The sequence below is a fragment of the Pyrgilauda ruficollis genome, unplaced genomic scaffold (assembly GCF_017590135.1).
Source record: "Pyrgilauda ruficollis isolate IOZ18807 unplaced genomic scaffold, ASM1759013v1 scaffold42, whole genome shotgun sequence".
NCBI lineage: Eukaryota > Metazoa > Chordata > Aves > Passeriformes > Passeridae > Pyrgilauda > Pyrgilauda ruficollis.
This window is the reverse complement of record NW_024525712.1, coordinates 2,488,055-2,503,077: the sequence shown is the minus strand read 5'-3', so window position 1 is coordinate 2,503,077 and position 15,023 is coordinate 2,488,055. Positions and strand designations below refer to the sequence as shown.

The following is a 15,023-nucleotide window of genomic DNA, read 5'->3' as shown; positions in this document are numbered from 1 at the left end:
CTCTCTGTAACTGCACATGAACAGTGTACTTGCCTTCCTATCAGATTGAATGTCGAGATTCACTTTCACCCTTCGCGTTTCAAAACGCGTTGAATTGTGTTCCTGTCAGCCTCGGCACCGCCTCCAGTCCACCCCGGAGAACAGCCCCGGGGCGAACACCCTGGTGTGACAGTCACCGAAGTGCCCAGTTAAAAGAATAACCAACCACCAGCTCAGGAATGCCACATTAATTGGGAAAAAACCTGATGTGTCTGTTCGCAGCTTTGTCTCCAAGTGTCCGCAATGTTCCTCTCTCACAGCCCTGACCCCCTTCGTGTAGCTATGCAACAGCCGCGCAGATAAATCCAGTATTTGTCTGCTTCTAATATTTATGATTGGCAGCACAATCCTCGCTGATTTTATGGATGTGTGCGTTTACTACGGTTTTGTTTGCAATGAACACTAACGCGCTTTAAGCATCTGTGTGGTTTTACTATTAGAACATTGCTGCGATTTGTGCAGAATTTCATTTATATTAGTTGTGTATACACATTCATGCTTCTGTGAGTTGAACTTTCCTTAGGTAGTGTGTGGAATGGAAGGTGCAAGCTGTGTCCGTTGGTTATACAGCCGATAGCATAAGCAAAATGTAGGAAAATACAATTGAACTAAACTTAAAAAAAAAAAAAATCAAAATCACTTCTGCAGCTCAACAAAACAGAAAAACCCCGAAAACTTTTTCCTCTGGAATGTTTCTGGAAGATGTTTCATTGGCTGCAACCAAAAGCTGCTAAAAGTACAGCGTGTAGTAAGCATTTGCATTTGTCACCAGAAACAATCTATGCATAATTAATGGCAGCACTGTGTCACGAGCACTGATAGGGCGCAGATGAGCAGCCTTTCAAGGGTAATACATGTAAATGCACTTCCAATATGCAGATTTGCTTAATGATCTCCAATTAATAGCATCATCTGAAGTAGCCCTGTTCTCAGGAAGCAGGGCGCTGGGAGTGACGCCTGCCTGGCTGCTGGGGTGCTCAGTGTCCCGTTCTCACCAGGACAGAAAGTTGCAGTGGGGTTTAAATCTTATTTTATCTTTAATCTTGGTTTATTTCATTCCTGCTTACACCCGCAGCCTACAGCGCTGGCTGCAAACCCGGCCATTGACTTTCGCTGCCGTGCAAACACCGCGGGGAGGCTCCAGTTCACGGTGACCTGGGGCAGGCTCAGCCCTCGCTGCAGCGGGACCTGCGTCTCCCGCACTGCGCTCCTGGCGCGGCGCCGCCACCCCGCACACCGGTGCGAGCCCGTGCAGAGACCGCGGTGCGGCGGAGGGCAGGGAGCGGGCACGGGGGGTGTCTGAGGGCCGGAGGGGGTGCCAGGGGGCCCGAGGGGTGTCTGAGGGCCGGAGGGGGTGCCAGGGGGCCCGAGGGGTGTCTGAGGGCCCGGCGGGAACACGGCACGGCCGGCCCGGGCCCCGCACAGCCCCGCGCACTATTTACTCCCTCAGCTGAGCGCGCAGCCACGCCCCCCGCCGCCATTGGCTGCCCGGGCGGAAGGCCCCACCAGTGAGGGCGCCCCGCGGTGATGGACGTGCCGGCGGCCGCCAATGGCAGCGAGCGCGGGCCGGGCCCGGCGGCGGCCGCCGTATAAGAGCAGTCGCGCAGCGCTGGCCCTCAGTGCGAGCTCCGGCAGCGCCAGAGCGGCAGTGCAGCGCTCCGCAGGCTCCAGCCCTCACGCCAGAACCGCGCTCTCCGCCCGCCTGCCAGCATGAAAGCCTTCAGCCCGGTGCGGTCCGTCAGGAAAACCGGCCTCTCGGAGCACAACCTGGGCATCTCCCGGAGCAAGACCCCCGTGGATGACCCCATGAGTCTGCTGTACAATATGAACGACTGCTACTCCAAGCTGAAGGAGCTGGTGCCCAGCATCCCGCAGAACAAGAAAGTGAGCAAGATGGAAATCTTGCAGCACGTCATCGACTACATCCTGGACCTGCAGATCGCCTTGGACTCGCACCCCAGCATCGTCAGTCTGCACCACCAGAGACCCGGGCAGAACCCCTCCTCCAGAACTCCTCTGACCACCCTCAACACAGACATCAGCATCCTCTCGCTACAGGTAAGCGCGTTCCCCGCGCCCCGGCTCGCCGCTGAGCCGCACCGGGGGCTGGCGCGGCGCTGGCCGTGTCCCCAGCGCGGGAGGCGGTGACAGCGGCAGCGCCCGCCGTGCGCTCCCCTCCGCGGCGGGGCTGCCCCCGGACGCGCCGCGGGAGCCGGGACGATCCGCTCCGGCCTCCCTGTCAGTGCTCGCCCTTACCCCGCTCTTGTTCTCTCGCAGGCGTCCGAGTTCCCCTCAGAGCTCATGTCAAGCGACAGCAAAGCACTTTGTGGCTGAATCAAACGGTGAGTGCGGTGCGCCTTTTTCCTAAACTTCGGGTAAAAACTGCCTCCCCGGGGAGTGGGAGGCGTGATGGCAAGTGCTAAAAATAGGTCCTAAAAGTTGATTAGGAGATGCCTTTGTAATCAGTAAGAAATGAGACTGAAAACTGAGTCTTGAGGTCCTAAGTGTGTGTGTGTCGCTAAGGTTCACCCAGGAGCACAGGCTCCTCTGATCCTGCTCGCTGCTTAATGCAAATTCTTATCTGTTCTTGGAGCCTTAACTTCCTGGGCCAAAGTGACTGATTAAGTTGGGAATCTTGGCGCAATTCCTTGAATTCTGTGATGTGGGATTGTCTGCGTTATCAGTTAAATAAGTGACTGCTTTTAATCAAATAATTGCTCTAAGAGGCAGACTGGCGCCTCTGAACATTGCGTTTACAGAGATCTAAATAAAGATTGGACTGAGAATCCTCTTTCTAGCCTTTCCCTGGAGTGTATGTTATTTTTATGTTCAATTTGTGCTCTTGAGAGCGAGTGTGTGAGTTTGTATGTGTTGCATCTGGACGCCAGGGTTTGCCCAATCTCTGAGTGTTTGGTTAAATGTTCAAACTGTGGCTTCCTCTCTGGCGCCAGTCTGTCCGGATCTCTGCCCTGTTAGCATTCTCCTAAATATGCCTCTTTTCAATCTCTTGCAGGTGTTCCACTGATGAGATTTTTTTTTTCTTTTGCACAAGAAAATGTCTACAGGATTTTTTTTTTCTTTTTTGAGGTGCTGAATTTATTTTTCAGCTGTATCTGGAGGGGAAAATCCACGTTCAAGTAAAAGGAACTTTTAAAATGAATAAAGAAGAAAAAATCAAGATTCATCTTTATCCCCACCCCACTTTTCAACTTGGACTGAACCTAGTTATTTATGAAGAGACTCTTAAATACCCTTTCCCTAGTTGGAAGGCTTCCTTTATATACTATTCCCAACGTGGGGAGCGAAACAAAAATCTCACAAGGAGTTGCCCATTTTAAAGCAGACTTTGCCTTTTTTTCCAAAGGTGGAGCGTGAGTACCGGAAGGATCCAGTGTTCAGTTTTTTAGGAAAGTCTGTGGTCAGAAATTACCTTTTTGACACGAACCTAGGACTGAATGCTGTGTATATATTTATATATAAATATATATATATGAGTGAAACATTGTGAACTCTTTAATTAGAGTTTTCTTGTATAGTGGCAGAAATACACATTTCTGCAAAAAGTGTAATGATGTACTTAATCATGCTAAACTTTTTATAAAAGTTTAGTTGTAAACTTAACCCTTTTTATACAAAATAAATCAAGTGTGTTTATTGAACTGATTGCTTGCTTTATTCTTTGGGGACCAACTGTTGGCTTTGATTTGTGTTGTTTTTGTTGTTTTTTTTTTAAATACTTAACACGTTGTTATGAATTTATCAAGTAAAAGTTCAAATATGTAGAGACTATAAAGAATAAAATTACCTGAAGTGAATAATTCTTGTAACTTGGAAAATCTTATTTGGGTGTATATTGTAACCTTCTAAGTCATCTGCCTGTAAACAGTGTGAAAGGAACGAGAAAAGGAACTTATTACACAAGGGATGCTATTGACAAAAGTGCTTGGAAATGTACAAAAGCAGTTAATCCTGAAGCATTCCCATGGAGTATTGCCTTTTTTCTTCCCTCCCACCCCTCTGAATGATTCAGTTCGGGGTAGTAATGGCCCAGATCTGTTAATTTGTGCTTGGAATAATCACTCGGAATTAAGGGTTGTGGGTGGTTATTAGTGCCCCAACTATTAAATTTCTCTAAAAAGGCTTTGAATGTGAGAGTTGGTGATGCGTTAACATGGGATCTAAAATGATGAAGTGACTGTTGCCTTTCCTCACTGGAATTTTCATGCTTCCATGCAATATTTCAATGAAATGGGCTTTCTAATCAGTTGCAGCAGCTTCTCCATATGACTAAGATACTGAGAATTGACTTAAATCGCTGTTGTGTTACTGATTAAACTTTGGCTGCTCCTACAGGGACTCTCTCCATAAGAATTAAATTAAGTTTGAAATAGGAATCTAAATTCCTGAAAGCCAGAAACGGTTTATTTCTTCTTTCTCTTTTGCCCTCAGAAGCGATGCAATATCCCTTATTATTCCAGGGACACTTACTGTACCCCATGGAGCCACTGTTCATTAAATATGTGTAGTTGTCATAAGACAGTGGTTGTGGGAACTGTGCCTTATCAGATGACATTCTAATTTAAGCGCAGGCATAAACTTCCCCGAAATGAGAAGTTAAATTGTGGGTCGTACTTGGGAATTTAAGAGAGTCACTTGCAATCTGAAAGAAAGAAACTTCCCTGGTGCTGAGGGTGAGCACAGCTCTGGGATTGAGGGAGCTGCTTGGGGTTTCTGTGCTCCGGGGCCTCTTCGTGTGAAAGGCAGGAGCCTCACCTGGGGCCAGCAGCGCTTTCCCTCGCCAACAGGTGGGTGGGTGGTGCTCTGGGGCAGCAGCAGCTGCCTTTCCTTGCCCTTGACACCAAATCCATTCACGTAGGCTGGGAGAAAGCCAGCTCTGATCTCTTAATGCTGGCGCTGCCCTGCCCGAGCAGAAGCGCGCCCTCCCGGAGGATCAGTGCAGGCAGGAGACAAGAAGGTTAGCAAAAGCTGGGACGGGCCGGGGGGTGGGGAGGGAAGGACACGGCCCGGAGCTGATCTGCATCTCCCCGTGCCCAGCCCCGCCGGGATTAGGGAAAGCTCCGTGCGGCGCACACCGGCTGTGCCTCCTGTGGCCAAAGCTCGCTACTGTCTCAGCCCGGAGCGCAGGGCTTGCTCCAGCGCCGTGCAGTCAGCGTTTAACCCTGACAGCCCGGTAGTGAAATACTTCATTACCGCAAATCAGCACGCCTCAGTCCCTGTGTGTATCTTTTTCCTGTGTGTATTTTACCCAACTCTTAACAGCGGCGCACTCGGGGTTGGAATCAGAGTATTGAGATCTTCCAAGCCAGTAACAATCCAATGCAATTGCCACCAAATTTCACCGTCAAAACTACTTTTTCACCCTGCTGCTCATTTTAGGGTGAAACAGCAGTAAGTCACTTTAAACCCACAGTTCATTTTATAGAATTAAAGAGCTGCAACGGTCAGATGACTGTAATTATTTTAAGAGCAACCCCTTTAGAAACTACGGCGTTTACACTTTGATATTTTTAAGCTACAGGATGATTAACACACTTGTAGAATGAAACCGATTTCCTTATCATGCACAGCCAAAATAGAAATTCACAATTTACAAGGCGTGGGGAGCTGAGCAGGAAAACAAACAAACATGTTTTTAAAAATGTAAATTAAGAAAGGAAAACATTTTTCCTCTTACAGAATTAACTAATTCCTCGACTTGACAATGCAATCCTACGATCAGAACTGGGGGCTTAAACTAGGTCCTCCCTTAGAGATTCACTCATTGTTTCTGTTCTTAAGATTTTATCATTCAAAGATAAACAGCAAGGTCAAAGCTGAGTGCCCAACATTATTCTTAACATTAATTCTTTAAGTTTCCTTAAAGGTGTGGGATTTCTATATTCTACACCATTGTCATTGTCCCTCCAGAACGCATCAGAAAAATCTGTGACATTTTCACCGCTTTCCCTGGCCCATCTACTGTCTGTGTACGCAGCTGTTGTCCATAGTCCTGTTAACTGAGTAGTTCAACACAACAGATCGACGACCTGCAATCAAGTATGTGATAGCACAATACTTTTAGTGACAATCACATTTAAACTCTGCAATTTGTTTTCGAGTAGGCTATGCATGAAAGTTGCAAATACACCTAATAGACAATTCCACACGGGGGTGGCGGGGAAACAGAGATACAAGAGGATTCTCTCATCTGGAAGAGAGGTTTCCAAGCTTCGCCTTTCTTGCATATCGCCCTTAATAGCACATGGCCCAGCTCCCAATCTTATCCCAGTCAGAAATCGGGAGGCTCATACCCACGGGCGGTAGGAGTCTCTCCAGCCCGTCTCCAGGTAAGGGAAACGCAGAGAGCGGGCTGGGGTTTGTTTACTCACCCCCGGGCAAACAGCATTGTGTCTATCGCACCGAAACCCTTCGGGAGCCACTTGCAGAACCGGGGCCAATATTTTGACAAAACCGTGGCCGAGGGCGCTGCCTGGGAGCGGGGCAGGACGCGCCTTCGGGCGGCGGGCGCTGCGTGGAGGGGCAGTGCCACCCTCCGGGCCGGGCGCGCACCGCACCGCGCTCCGCCCGCGCAGCGCTCCGCCGCACCAGCTCCGGAGCCGCGGGCTGCGCTCCCTGCCAGCGACACGGGTGCAAAAACCTGCCGAGAGCCCTGCTTTGAAACCAAATGCTTTGCACGTAACGCAGTGAGAAAAGCACCATTTGATAGAACTAATTTGTGCTTGACGCTGGGAAGTAAAACATGTTCTCTAAACAGTCTAGTGTGTGTTAAGGATTCTTCCATAGAACACTTTGCAGTCGGGATCGATTAATGCAAGATGGGAAAGCGATAGAATTATGATTTGCTAATGACAATTAGCTGTGGGTAAGAATCTCTTCCTGTGTTTACCCCTGCCCTTGCTTACTTACAAGAAATTATTTACATAGCTTTTGCTGGAAGCTGTAAAGAAGAGGGATAGCAGAATGCAACTGTTGCACGGCAAAAGAAAGCACTGGCATTTAATTTTGTACAGAAAAAGATTTTCACAAATGTACTCTGTAAAACTACTGTTTTGCAAAAGCATCAGTATTTACAGATAAATGAAAATGTTGGATCTTTGAAATCAAATTTGTTTTACCCACAGTACCATATTCCTCTCTGGAACAGCCATTAAGTTATGTTAGAAATTCTAACATAATTCTAAAGTGTAGGAGCCAAATGCGAACAGTATTTCAATGAAGCAAGCTGATATTGCAACAGTCACCGATTGTGTGAGCTACTAGCTAAGGTAAATTGAAGGAAAAAGCAAAGGACAAAACAAACAAAAAAAATGCAATTAATTTTGGAGTCACTCATGGTAACTGAGAGGAATTTTTATTTCAGTTGATTGCTTGTCTTGAAAAAAAATATTTAAAAGGGCAGTCACTGCATTCGGCAAGAGCTATAAATAGGGCCAAACTGAGAAAAATTAATTGCACAGGAAGTGCTGCAGTGGACTTACTGCTGTTAGCTGCCCCAGAAGACAGCATTTTACTTCTATTTCACAAGAATGCAATGAAGGGATAGATAAAATGACATTATGTGAAGCAACAAGGCCTATCCAGATTTGAAACAATTAAACTAACTGCATTACTTGCCAAAAAGAGTACGTTTCTATAATTTCTAGTATCACCACAAATTACACCCTGTCTGTGACTAACAGTTTTATGAATAGATCAGGTATTTCTCCTTAAAACTAACAGCCTGAAACAGCTCTTAAGTTTTACTACTGATGGCAGAACTTCAAAAGCTCACACACAGTTGTTTGTGGTATTTTTTCTTCTTCTTCTTCTCTTTGTAAGAACTGGACTGTAAACCTGCTGAATTTCTCTTTCATTTGGAGGAGAACAAATTATTTGGATACTTACCATCTTGCACCTGAGCAGACACAGGACCAGCAGTATTGCCTCACTGAAGCCCACCTCTTGCTAACAGCTGCACTATCTGATGCTGATGGATGAATGCAAGATCAGCTTTGGGTTATACATCCTCCATGCAATCTCAGCATCTCACATGCTCCTAGAACAGCTTTCCTCATATTTTTTGGCATGGAGGTTCACTTTGATGCACTGTTTCTCAATACAGAACTTGCATATCCTATTGGAGTTACACCTGTCACCTTATTTTTCTCTTGTCCTGAGAAGAGACGTAGTGCTCTGAAGGGGGAGAGAGAGGCAGGAAGAAAAAGGGAGGACAGAAGTAACATAAGACTAAGTATTTCCTGCTCATTAGACTGTAAAAGATCAAAGCAGTGTATCTGTTCTTTAAAAAACAATGAGGTTGAAGTTTGTTGTCTTGTGCAAGTTTCATTCAACTGGGGTGGAGAGCCCAGCCTCCATCCCAGATGGACCCTCTCACTCAGGCACCCCACAGAACTGAGCTGGGCTGGCTACACTGGATACCAGCACCCCAGGGAAATGCAGTGGCTCAGAAAACCTCTAAGAGTGTCCTTCAGCCATATTTTCTGTCAACCTCATTGCCCATCCACAAGCTCTTTGTGACCTTTTAGAAATCTGTGCAGTACTGGAAGAGAAGGAATGTGATGACAGTCTACTGTAAACCAATGTAGAAAGCAGAGAATAAAGAAGAACTGGTGCTCAACAACAGATGCTGCTGCGGCTGCTGAGATTTCTGCCTTGTTCAGACCAGTAGCTTCACACCCAGCTGTAACATATTAATGAATGTCTTATATTAATGAATATATTAATGCCTCTAGAAAAAACAGTCTCACACAGACACCTCAATGGAACTGGGAGGAAATGTTTCTCATGGACATTGTAGCGCAGGAGGTTAACTACTAGAGATTCTTATTTTCCATTCATCAGGGTAGAAGATGTTTGCTTCAAGAACAAGAGTAAACAAAACAAAATCCACAAAAAAACACCCCAAAATGAAACAAAAAAGCCAAACAAAAGAAAAACAAACAAACAAAAAAAAAAAACCAAACCAAAACACCCAAACCCCAAGAAATAAAAACAGACTAAGAATATGAACATGTAAGTATTTTTTAAAGTTCAGATTCAGTGTCTACATGAGTTAATATATACAGGAATAAGATGGGCAGGCTATTTCAGGAAGACTGGTCAAGCTACATAGCTACATTTCACAACTTCTTGGAAAAGTATGTTCCCAGTGCTTTTGTATTTCTTCCCATAAGTATATGAGAATACAGTGCCACTGCTAGGGATTTACCTCTTTGAGTTTAAAAGGCTTGTGTAAAATGCATTAAGTAAATCTCCCATTAGTACTTTTCAAATGATGGAACAGTTAGAAGGCTGAGTAAATCACATGCCAGTCTATAAACTCAGTCCAGCTCCTGTTAGAAAGCTGGTTTAGAGCACATAGCAGATATGAAGGTGCTACACAGGTGGACACATTTTTTACTCATCTTTCCTAATTCCCATTTTGCTCTCATTATCACAGTGTTGTACTTACCTTTCTTTCAGAAAAAGCTGTAATTGTTGGTTGGACCTCATCATGTAAGTATCAAACCATCACAATACCTATAAAACTAAATTCTAAATTCCACTGTAAATCTGATTCCTCAGTCATTCAAATGTTAAGAATTCCTTGAAGATTTAATTTTTTGACTGAATTTCTTTAATTCATGCACCTGAGTTTAAAAGTTTATTTTAGAAGAAAAAGCTATGCTTAGAGTTAAAAAGGGTAGAAGTTTGGACCCTTGTAGTAAACAGATACATAAAAACTGTGTGTTATGTACACACCACATCCAACATGCAATTAGCAGTTTATTGATAGCATTGAAAACAATTCTCCTAATCTGAATATCTGACATAGAGTGTCACTAATATTTAATGGCATGTTGTCTTTTGGCAGTTTTGGATACTTACTATTATTTTTATTTCTATTTTACAGGGCTTTGAGGTAAGCAGTATTTTCAGAAAATATGAAAGTAAGGTGGCTGAACAGTACTTGTAAGGGGAAAGGGAGCACTTCTGGAGAGACATCCAAAGGCAGAAACTTCCTGGACTGTGGCAGCCGGGAAGGAAGCAGATTTGTTAGTTATGAGCCTAAAAATAACCAAAATTTTTCAAATAGAAAAAGAAACTCAGAAGCCAGGCACAAAAGTGAGAAAACAAAGCAGGTACTTCAGGATTTATTTGTCTTCCACTGAAAAATATGATGTGACAACACCCTGCCACAAAACAATGAAAATGTGACTACAAGTGGAAGAATGAGTCAAGAAGGATATGCAGAACAAAAAGAAGAAGTGTTATCATGTGCACACACACACACAAGAAAATTCTGAAGAAAATTATTATGCCAGAGGAAGGGAAGAAAAGTAGGTTTTATGCAAGGAATCACAGGTAATGAAAACATGGAATACCCAAAGAATGAGGTAAAAAAGTCGTGTCCATGTAAGAAAGAGGCAGAACAGAAGAAAGTGTATTTGCAGTGTAGAAAGTGCATTCAGACACAAATTCTACGAGAAAGAAGATTATTAGAACAAAAGTATGTAAAACTTACTTGTCTTGTGAACTCGGGAAGGGGGTGGACAGATTCATTCTTTAGCCTCCCTGAAGAGTTTTAAGAAAGAGCTAAAAATCCCTCTTCTAATTCCACAGTATTTACAAATATAAAATGCTAGTTCCAGCAGCCTTGTGCCTTAATCAGAACATAAATGATTTCTTTCTTTTTTTTCCATTTTAGATATTATTCACACTGCATAACCTATGGAAAATAAAGGATTTTAGTCCTTGATAACTATACCACCCATAACAGACTAAATTTAACATTTTCTAGGGAAAAATAAGATAATTAGCTGTAAGGGTATTTCTTTAAAACTTCCTTTTGCAGGTTCAATTGCTAGGAAAATTATGAATGAATCACCTTCAGTAACACAATTCCTGCCAAGCATAAAGTAACAATAAAATATTATCATAGGAAGCGTGTAATTCACTAAAAGCAGAGAGAACAAAAAGTAGGTCAGCTTTGAGAACTTATTTTTTTTTAGATTCCATGTTGGGGTTTATTAGTTAGTGTTATTTATTATTAAATCCCATGTATTTATAACATTTATAACCTCACATATGATTTCAGGGTGTTACCAATAAATATGTGAATATGTAATGAGGAGCATTTTTTTAATATTGTTTACATTAGGAATAAAAAGTGGGGGTTTCTCCTTCAGAACTATATGCAGCAGAGGACAAAAAGGACTATTATTATGTCAAAAATAATAGACATGGTGAACAGATTTTAGTAAATGACAGAGGAAAGGAGGACTGACACTAAAACCAAGAGTTCTGTGATCTAAATTTCTTAATCAATCAGATTTTCCAATGAAAGCCATTCACTAGAAAACTAAAACAGCAGGTCCTTTTGATATACAAGTTTCAGACTTATAAAGGAAAAACAGTTCTGTAAGTGCTATCTTTGAGGGCATTAATTCATGCAGTAACTCAAAGGTTAGAGAGGGAGTTGTCCTGGGGTGATCCAGCATTTTTCCAATCCTGAAAAATGCTACCTCTGCAGTACAAGTGGGAAGCATGACTGCAGTACGTGAGCGAGACCTAAGCAAACTTCCATTCTCTTAGGTTGGGTACCAGCACCAAAGATTGTCCAGGACAGACTTCAGTGTAGAGGACAACCATGGAGAACAGACAAGGCTGTACTGGCACCTAAATCTTTGCAAGCTGGCTGCAATTCCTGATGCTTCAAACAGCTTTTTCAGTCATCCTCATCATCGGCATGAGCTGACCTAAAAGCATCAGACTGAAACATAGACATGCCCAAAAACAAATGCCTAAGGGCTTCAGTGGAGGTATACTTGGAATTATTATGTGACATATTCAGTTGTGGATATCTGTCCTTATCTTTGAGACAGTGTCACATGGGACCTAAAGGTAAATGTAAGGTAGCTGTGTGGCAGTTTGATGTAATCATCACAGAAAAAGGTCTCAAAAGAAGCACACTTCCAAAAAGATCTTCAGAGACAGATGCCTCTAAGCAACTGAATGTTTTGCTGAAGAGATATTTATAGACATTCTTCTGTTTTCTGGAGAGAAAATAAAGAGTTTTATAAATGTAATCAATCTCAAGTTTTAGAAGTATTAATTTACTATCTCTTAGTCTCTGAACTATTGCTGATATGTACTTTTTTTTGATCAACTGATGGCTTCCACAGCTTTCTTAAGCACTTAATTACAAGTCAGGAAAGAAAGTTAATTTCATTAGATTCTTATAGAGTTGGTGAATGATTTAAGGTGTCCATGAAAACACTTATAAGCCACAAAAACTTCTTACCTTTCCCTTCAAAGTTCTGGCATTTAAGCAGCTCAAACCAGTAATTTATCAGCTGTTGAAGGTGATGAAACAGGGCTTCACTGATGTGGGGGGAAACACGATCTTGTGGTTAAGACTTTGAACTGGGAGCTATAAGACATAGCTCTTAGCCCAAATTTCCCACAGACTTCGTATGCGATCTCTGCAAGCCATTTCACTCCTTCATGTTTCTAAGCATCTGTAAAAATGGAAAATATCATTCTCCCTCTCAGGAATTCTTATGAACTAGTATGTCTCATGCTGGGCTACCTTTGTAATACTACCAATGGGAGCATCCTGGGCACTAAAATTGGTCATTTATCAAGTGAAATTGTACCTGCCACACACTCAAACAATTGCCAGTCATGACTTGGGAGTTACGTGGCCCAGAAGCCCTCCCAGAGCAGCATTATGTTTTACAGAGTATCAGTATCAATATCAACAGGAGAGATTCCATTGCAATATGCCAAAGAATGGTTCTTATCCCGTTGGAAGGATTTAGGTAAGTTTGTTTAAATCACTAAGAAAAAAGAACCAGGGAGAAATCATAAACACTGCCAGCCACAAATCTCTGGGTGAAGTAAAAGCAGTTTCTTTGGCCTGAAAGCTAACAGGATTTTATGTCAAGTACTTCAATTCTTCCAAGATCCACACGTTTAATTTTCAATGTTAATAACATTGTAAGATGAATGCAAACACCCAAAATGACAGTAGGCTGGGCATGAGGTCACTGTGCAAAATACAGGTGTCATATTTGTGACTGGAAGTCTGACCATCAACAAGGATGAACAAGGAGCTGTTAATCTGATATGCAAAATACACTGGTTTGCTCCTCCACTTGAACTGGCAGCCACTGTATCCCATACAACTGGAACAGTCTGGCTTATTGCTATCTTTGTGTTGCCTGGCTCTTTCTATTTCAAAGCGGGACCTTCTACATTTGAACTTCCATTCATGGACCTGCTCCAAGGGGAAATTTGGCAACTTTTTCTCTTTCATGGGTATTTACATTGAGCCTACTTCATCAGTGAATTTCCCAGGAACACATATAGTTTGGCACATGCTGTTTTTCCTTTGGGAGTCCCATCAGTGCTGAACACAGTGACAGCTGATGTTTGAAACAAATTTCTGTGCATTTGGCAATGTAAAACCAAGAAGTGCAAACCAGAGTGGCAGGAGGTCATCTTATGATCAATTCATTTACATTACTCTCAAACACTCCCAGCGAATGAAATTCCACAATTTAGCATCACTGATATTGCTTCAGTAGAAAGCTTTTATTTTCAAAATACTTGGGAGGGGTTTCCACCACAAATTGGAAGCTGATTACTTTGTACTTCACTGATGAAGATTATAATCTTTTTGTAACAATATTTTACATCTGAAGAAATCATGTTCATTCCACCTTCCTCCAAATCCAACTCTTCCAATATTACATACCTGTAAAGTCATGTTTTCTATATGTTTTTGCCATTGTCCTCCATTGCTTATTAAAGTTGCTCAGGTCTGGACACAGTACACCTTCAGCAGCAGGACATACCTCTCCTGGATTGGATAATTCTGCTATTAATTCACCCATCAGATATTTCCCTTCTTCCCTCTCACTTCCACAGTATTATTTATCTTCTTATCTACTGGTTTAGTAGCCACACTAAAACCCTATTGTTATCTGCAGTATTTCAGTGGCTTATAATACATTTTATATTTGTGGATATGATTTCACGTTTGTAAGCGCAATACTTTATACATGCCTTTACTGAATGGCATCATGTTAATTTACAGTCTTCTGTGTATCAATAATTCCGTCCTTTGAGATAAGGCAGGTTCAGACAATAGCAAACTCTGAGATTCCACCAATAATGTTGCTAATTAATTGAGGTACTGAACAAGAATGGACCAAACAGACTCTCACTGACGACCCTACTCTGACATGAGATAACTGATGGGCACTCCAGGTTTACCTTTTCCAGCAGTAAGCTTTCACTCCATTCCATGATTTGCTTAAGCTTCAGTGATGAAAGTCTTACTGCAGTCAAACATATCACATCTGCTGTATCCATCTTCTGCAAGTTGCTTACTCAGACACAGGAGGAAATTGGAGCAATTTGATAAGGGTCATTCTTGAAAACTGAATATTAACTTTCAAACTTGCAGTCTAAACACGTAATGAATAATAAAAGCTTGATAAATAAAGTTCTTCCAGATGTCAAATAAAGATAGTTCCCCAGGCCCTCCCTTTTTGGCTTGAATAAGATTCCAGATACTCCTCTCCTATCTTCTACTAGCTATATCTCCATGATACAACTGTCTCTCCAAAAAAATTGATCATAGTTTATAGATTATTTTGACTGGATCCATAATTTCAACAGAAACCACTCTGAAAGAAAAATAAGTATGCTTAAGCTACAATCTGGACAAAAAACTCTTGGTATGCTAGAAAGGTCTAAATGTTCAGAACCCCTCACTTCTGATCTCAAAAGTTTTTTGGGTTTTTTTAAAATAATTATTGATTTCTTAGTATTGCAGAAATCCCCATAATAATTTTGGTTTGTAAGATAATTGGAGAGAAGAAAAATATACAAGCCAAACAGTTATGTGGAGTCAATTTATCTTGGATTTTTTTCTATTTCTACTTGTTTCTTTTCAGAAAGCATTAAAAAGA

The 15,023-nt window shown here is 42.5% G+C and overlaps 1 protein-coding gene across 1 annotated transcript; it reads left to right on the top strand.

Moving 5' to 3' along the window:
• The first annotated feature begins 1,638 nt into the window (after positions 1 to 1,638).
• On the top strand, positions 1,639 to 3,698 carry ID2 (inhibitor of DNA binding 2). The gene is made up of 3 exons (XM_041477924.1): positions 1,639 to 2,097; positions 2,317 to 2,381; positions 3,053 to 3,698. Exons 1-2 carry the CDS (start codon positions 1,750 to 1,752, stop codon positions 2,371 to 2,373), a joined length of 405 nt encoding a protein of 134 aa, XP_041333858.1. The 5' UTR covers positions 1,639 to 1,749; the 3' UTR covers positions 2,374 to 2,381; positions 3,053 to 3,698.
• The last annotated feature ends 11,325 nt before the right edge of the window (positions 3,699 to 15,023 follow it).

Coding starts and splice junctions, on each gene's coding strand:
- ID2 (XM_041477924.1), top strand. CDS start 1,750: ATGAAAGCCTTCAGCCCGGTGCGGTCCGTCAGGAAAACCGGCCTCTCG. Junction 2,098..2,316: donor TCAGCATCCTCTCGCTACAG/GTAAGCGCGTTC, acceptor GTTCTCTCGCAG/GCGTCCGAGTTCCCCTCAGA.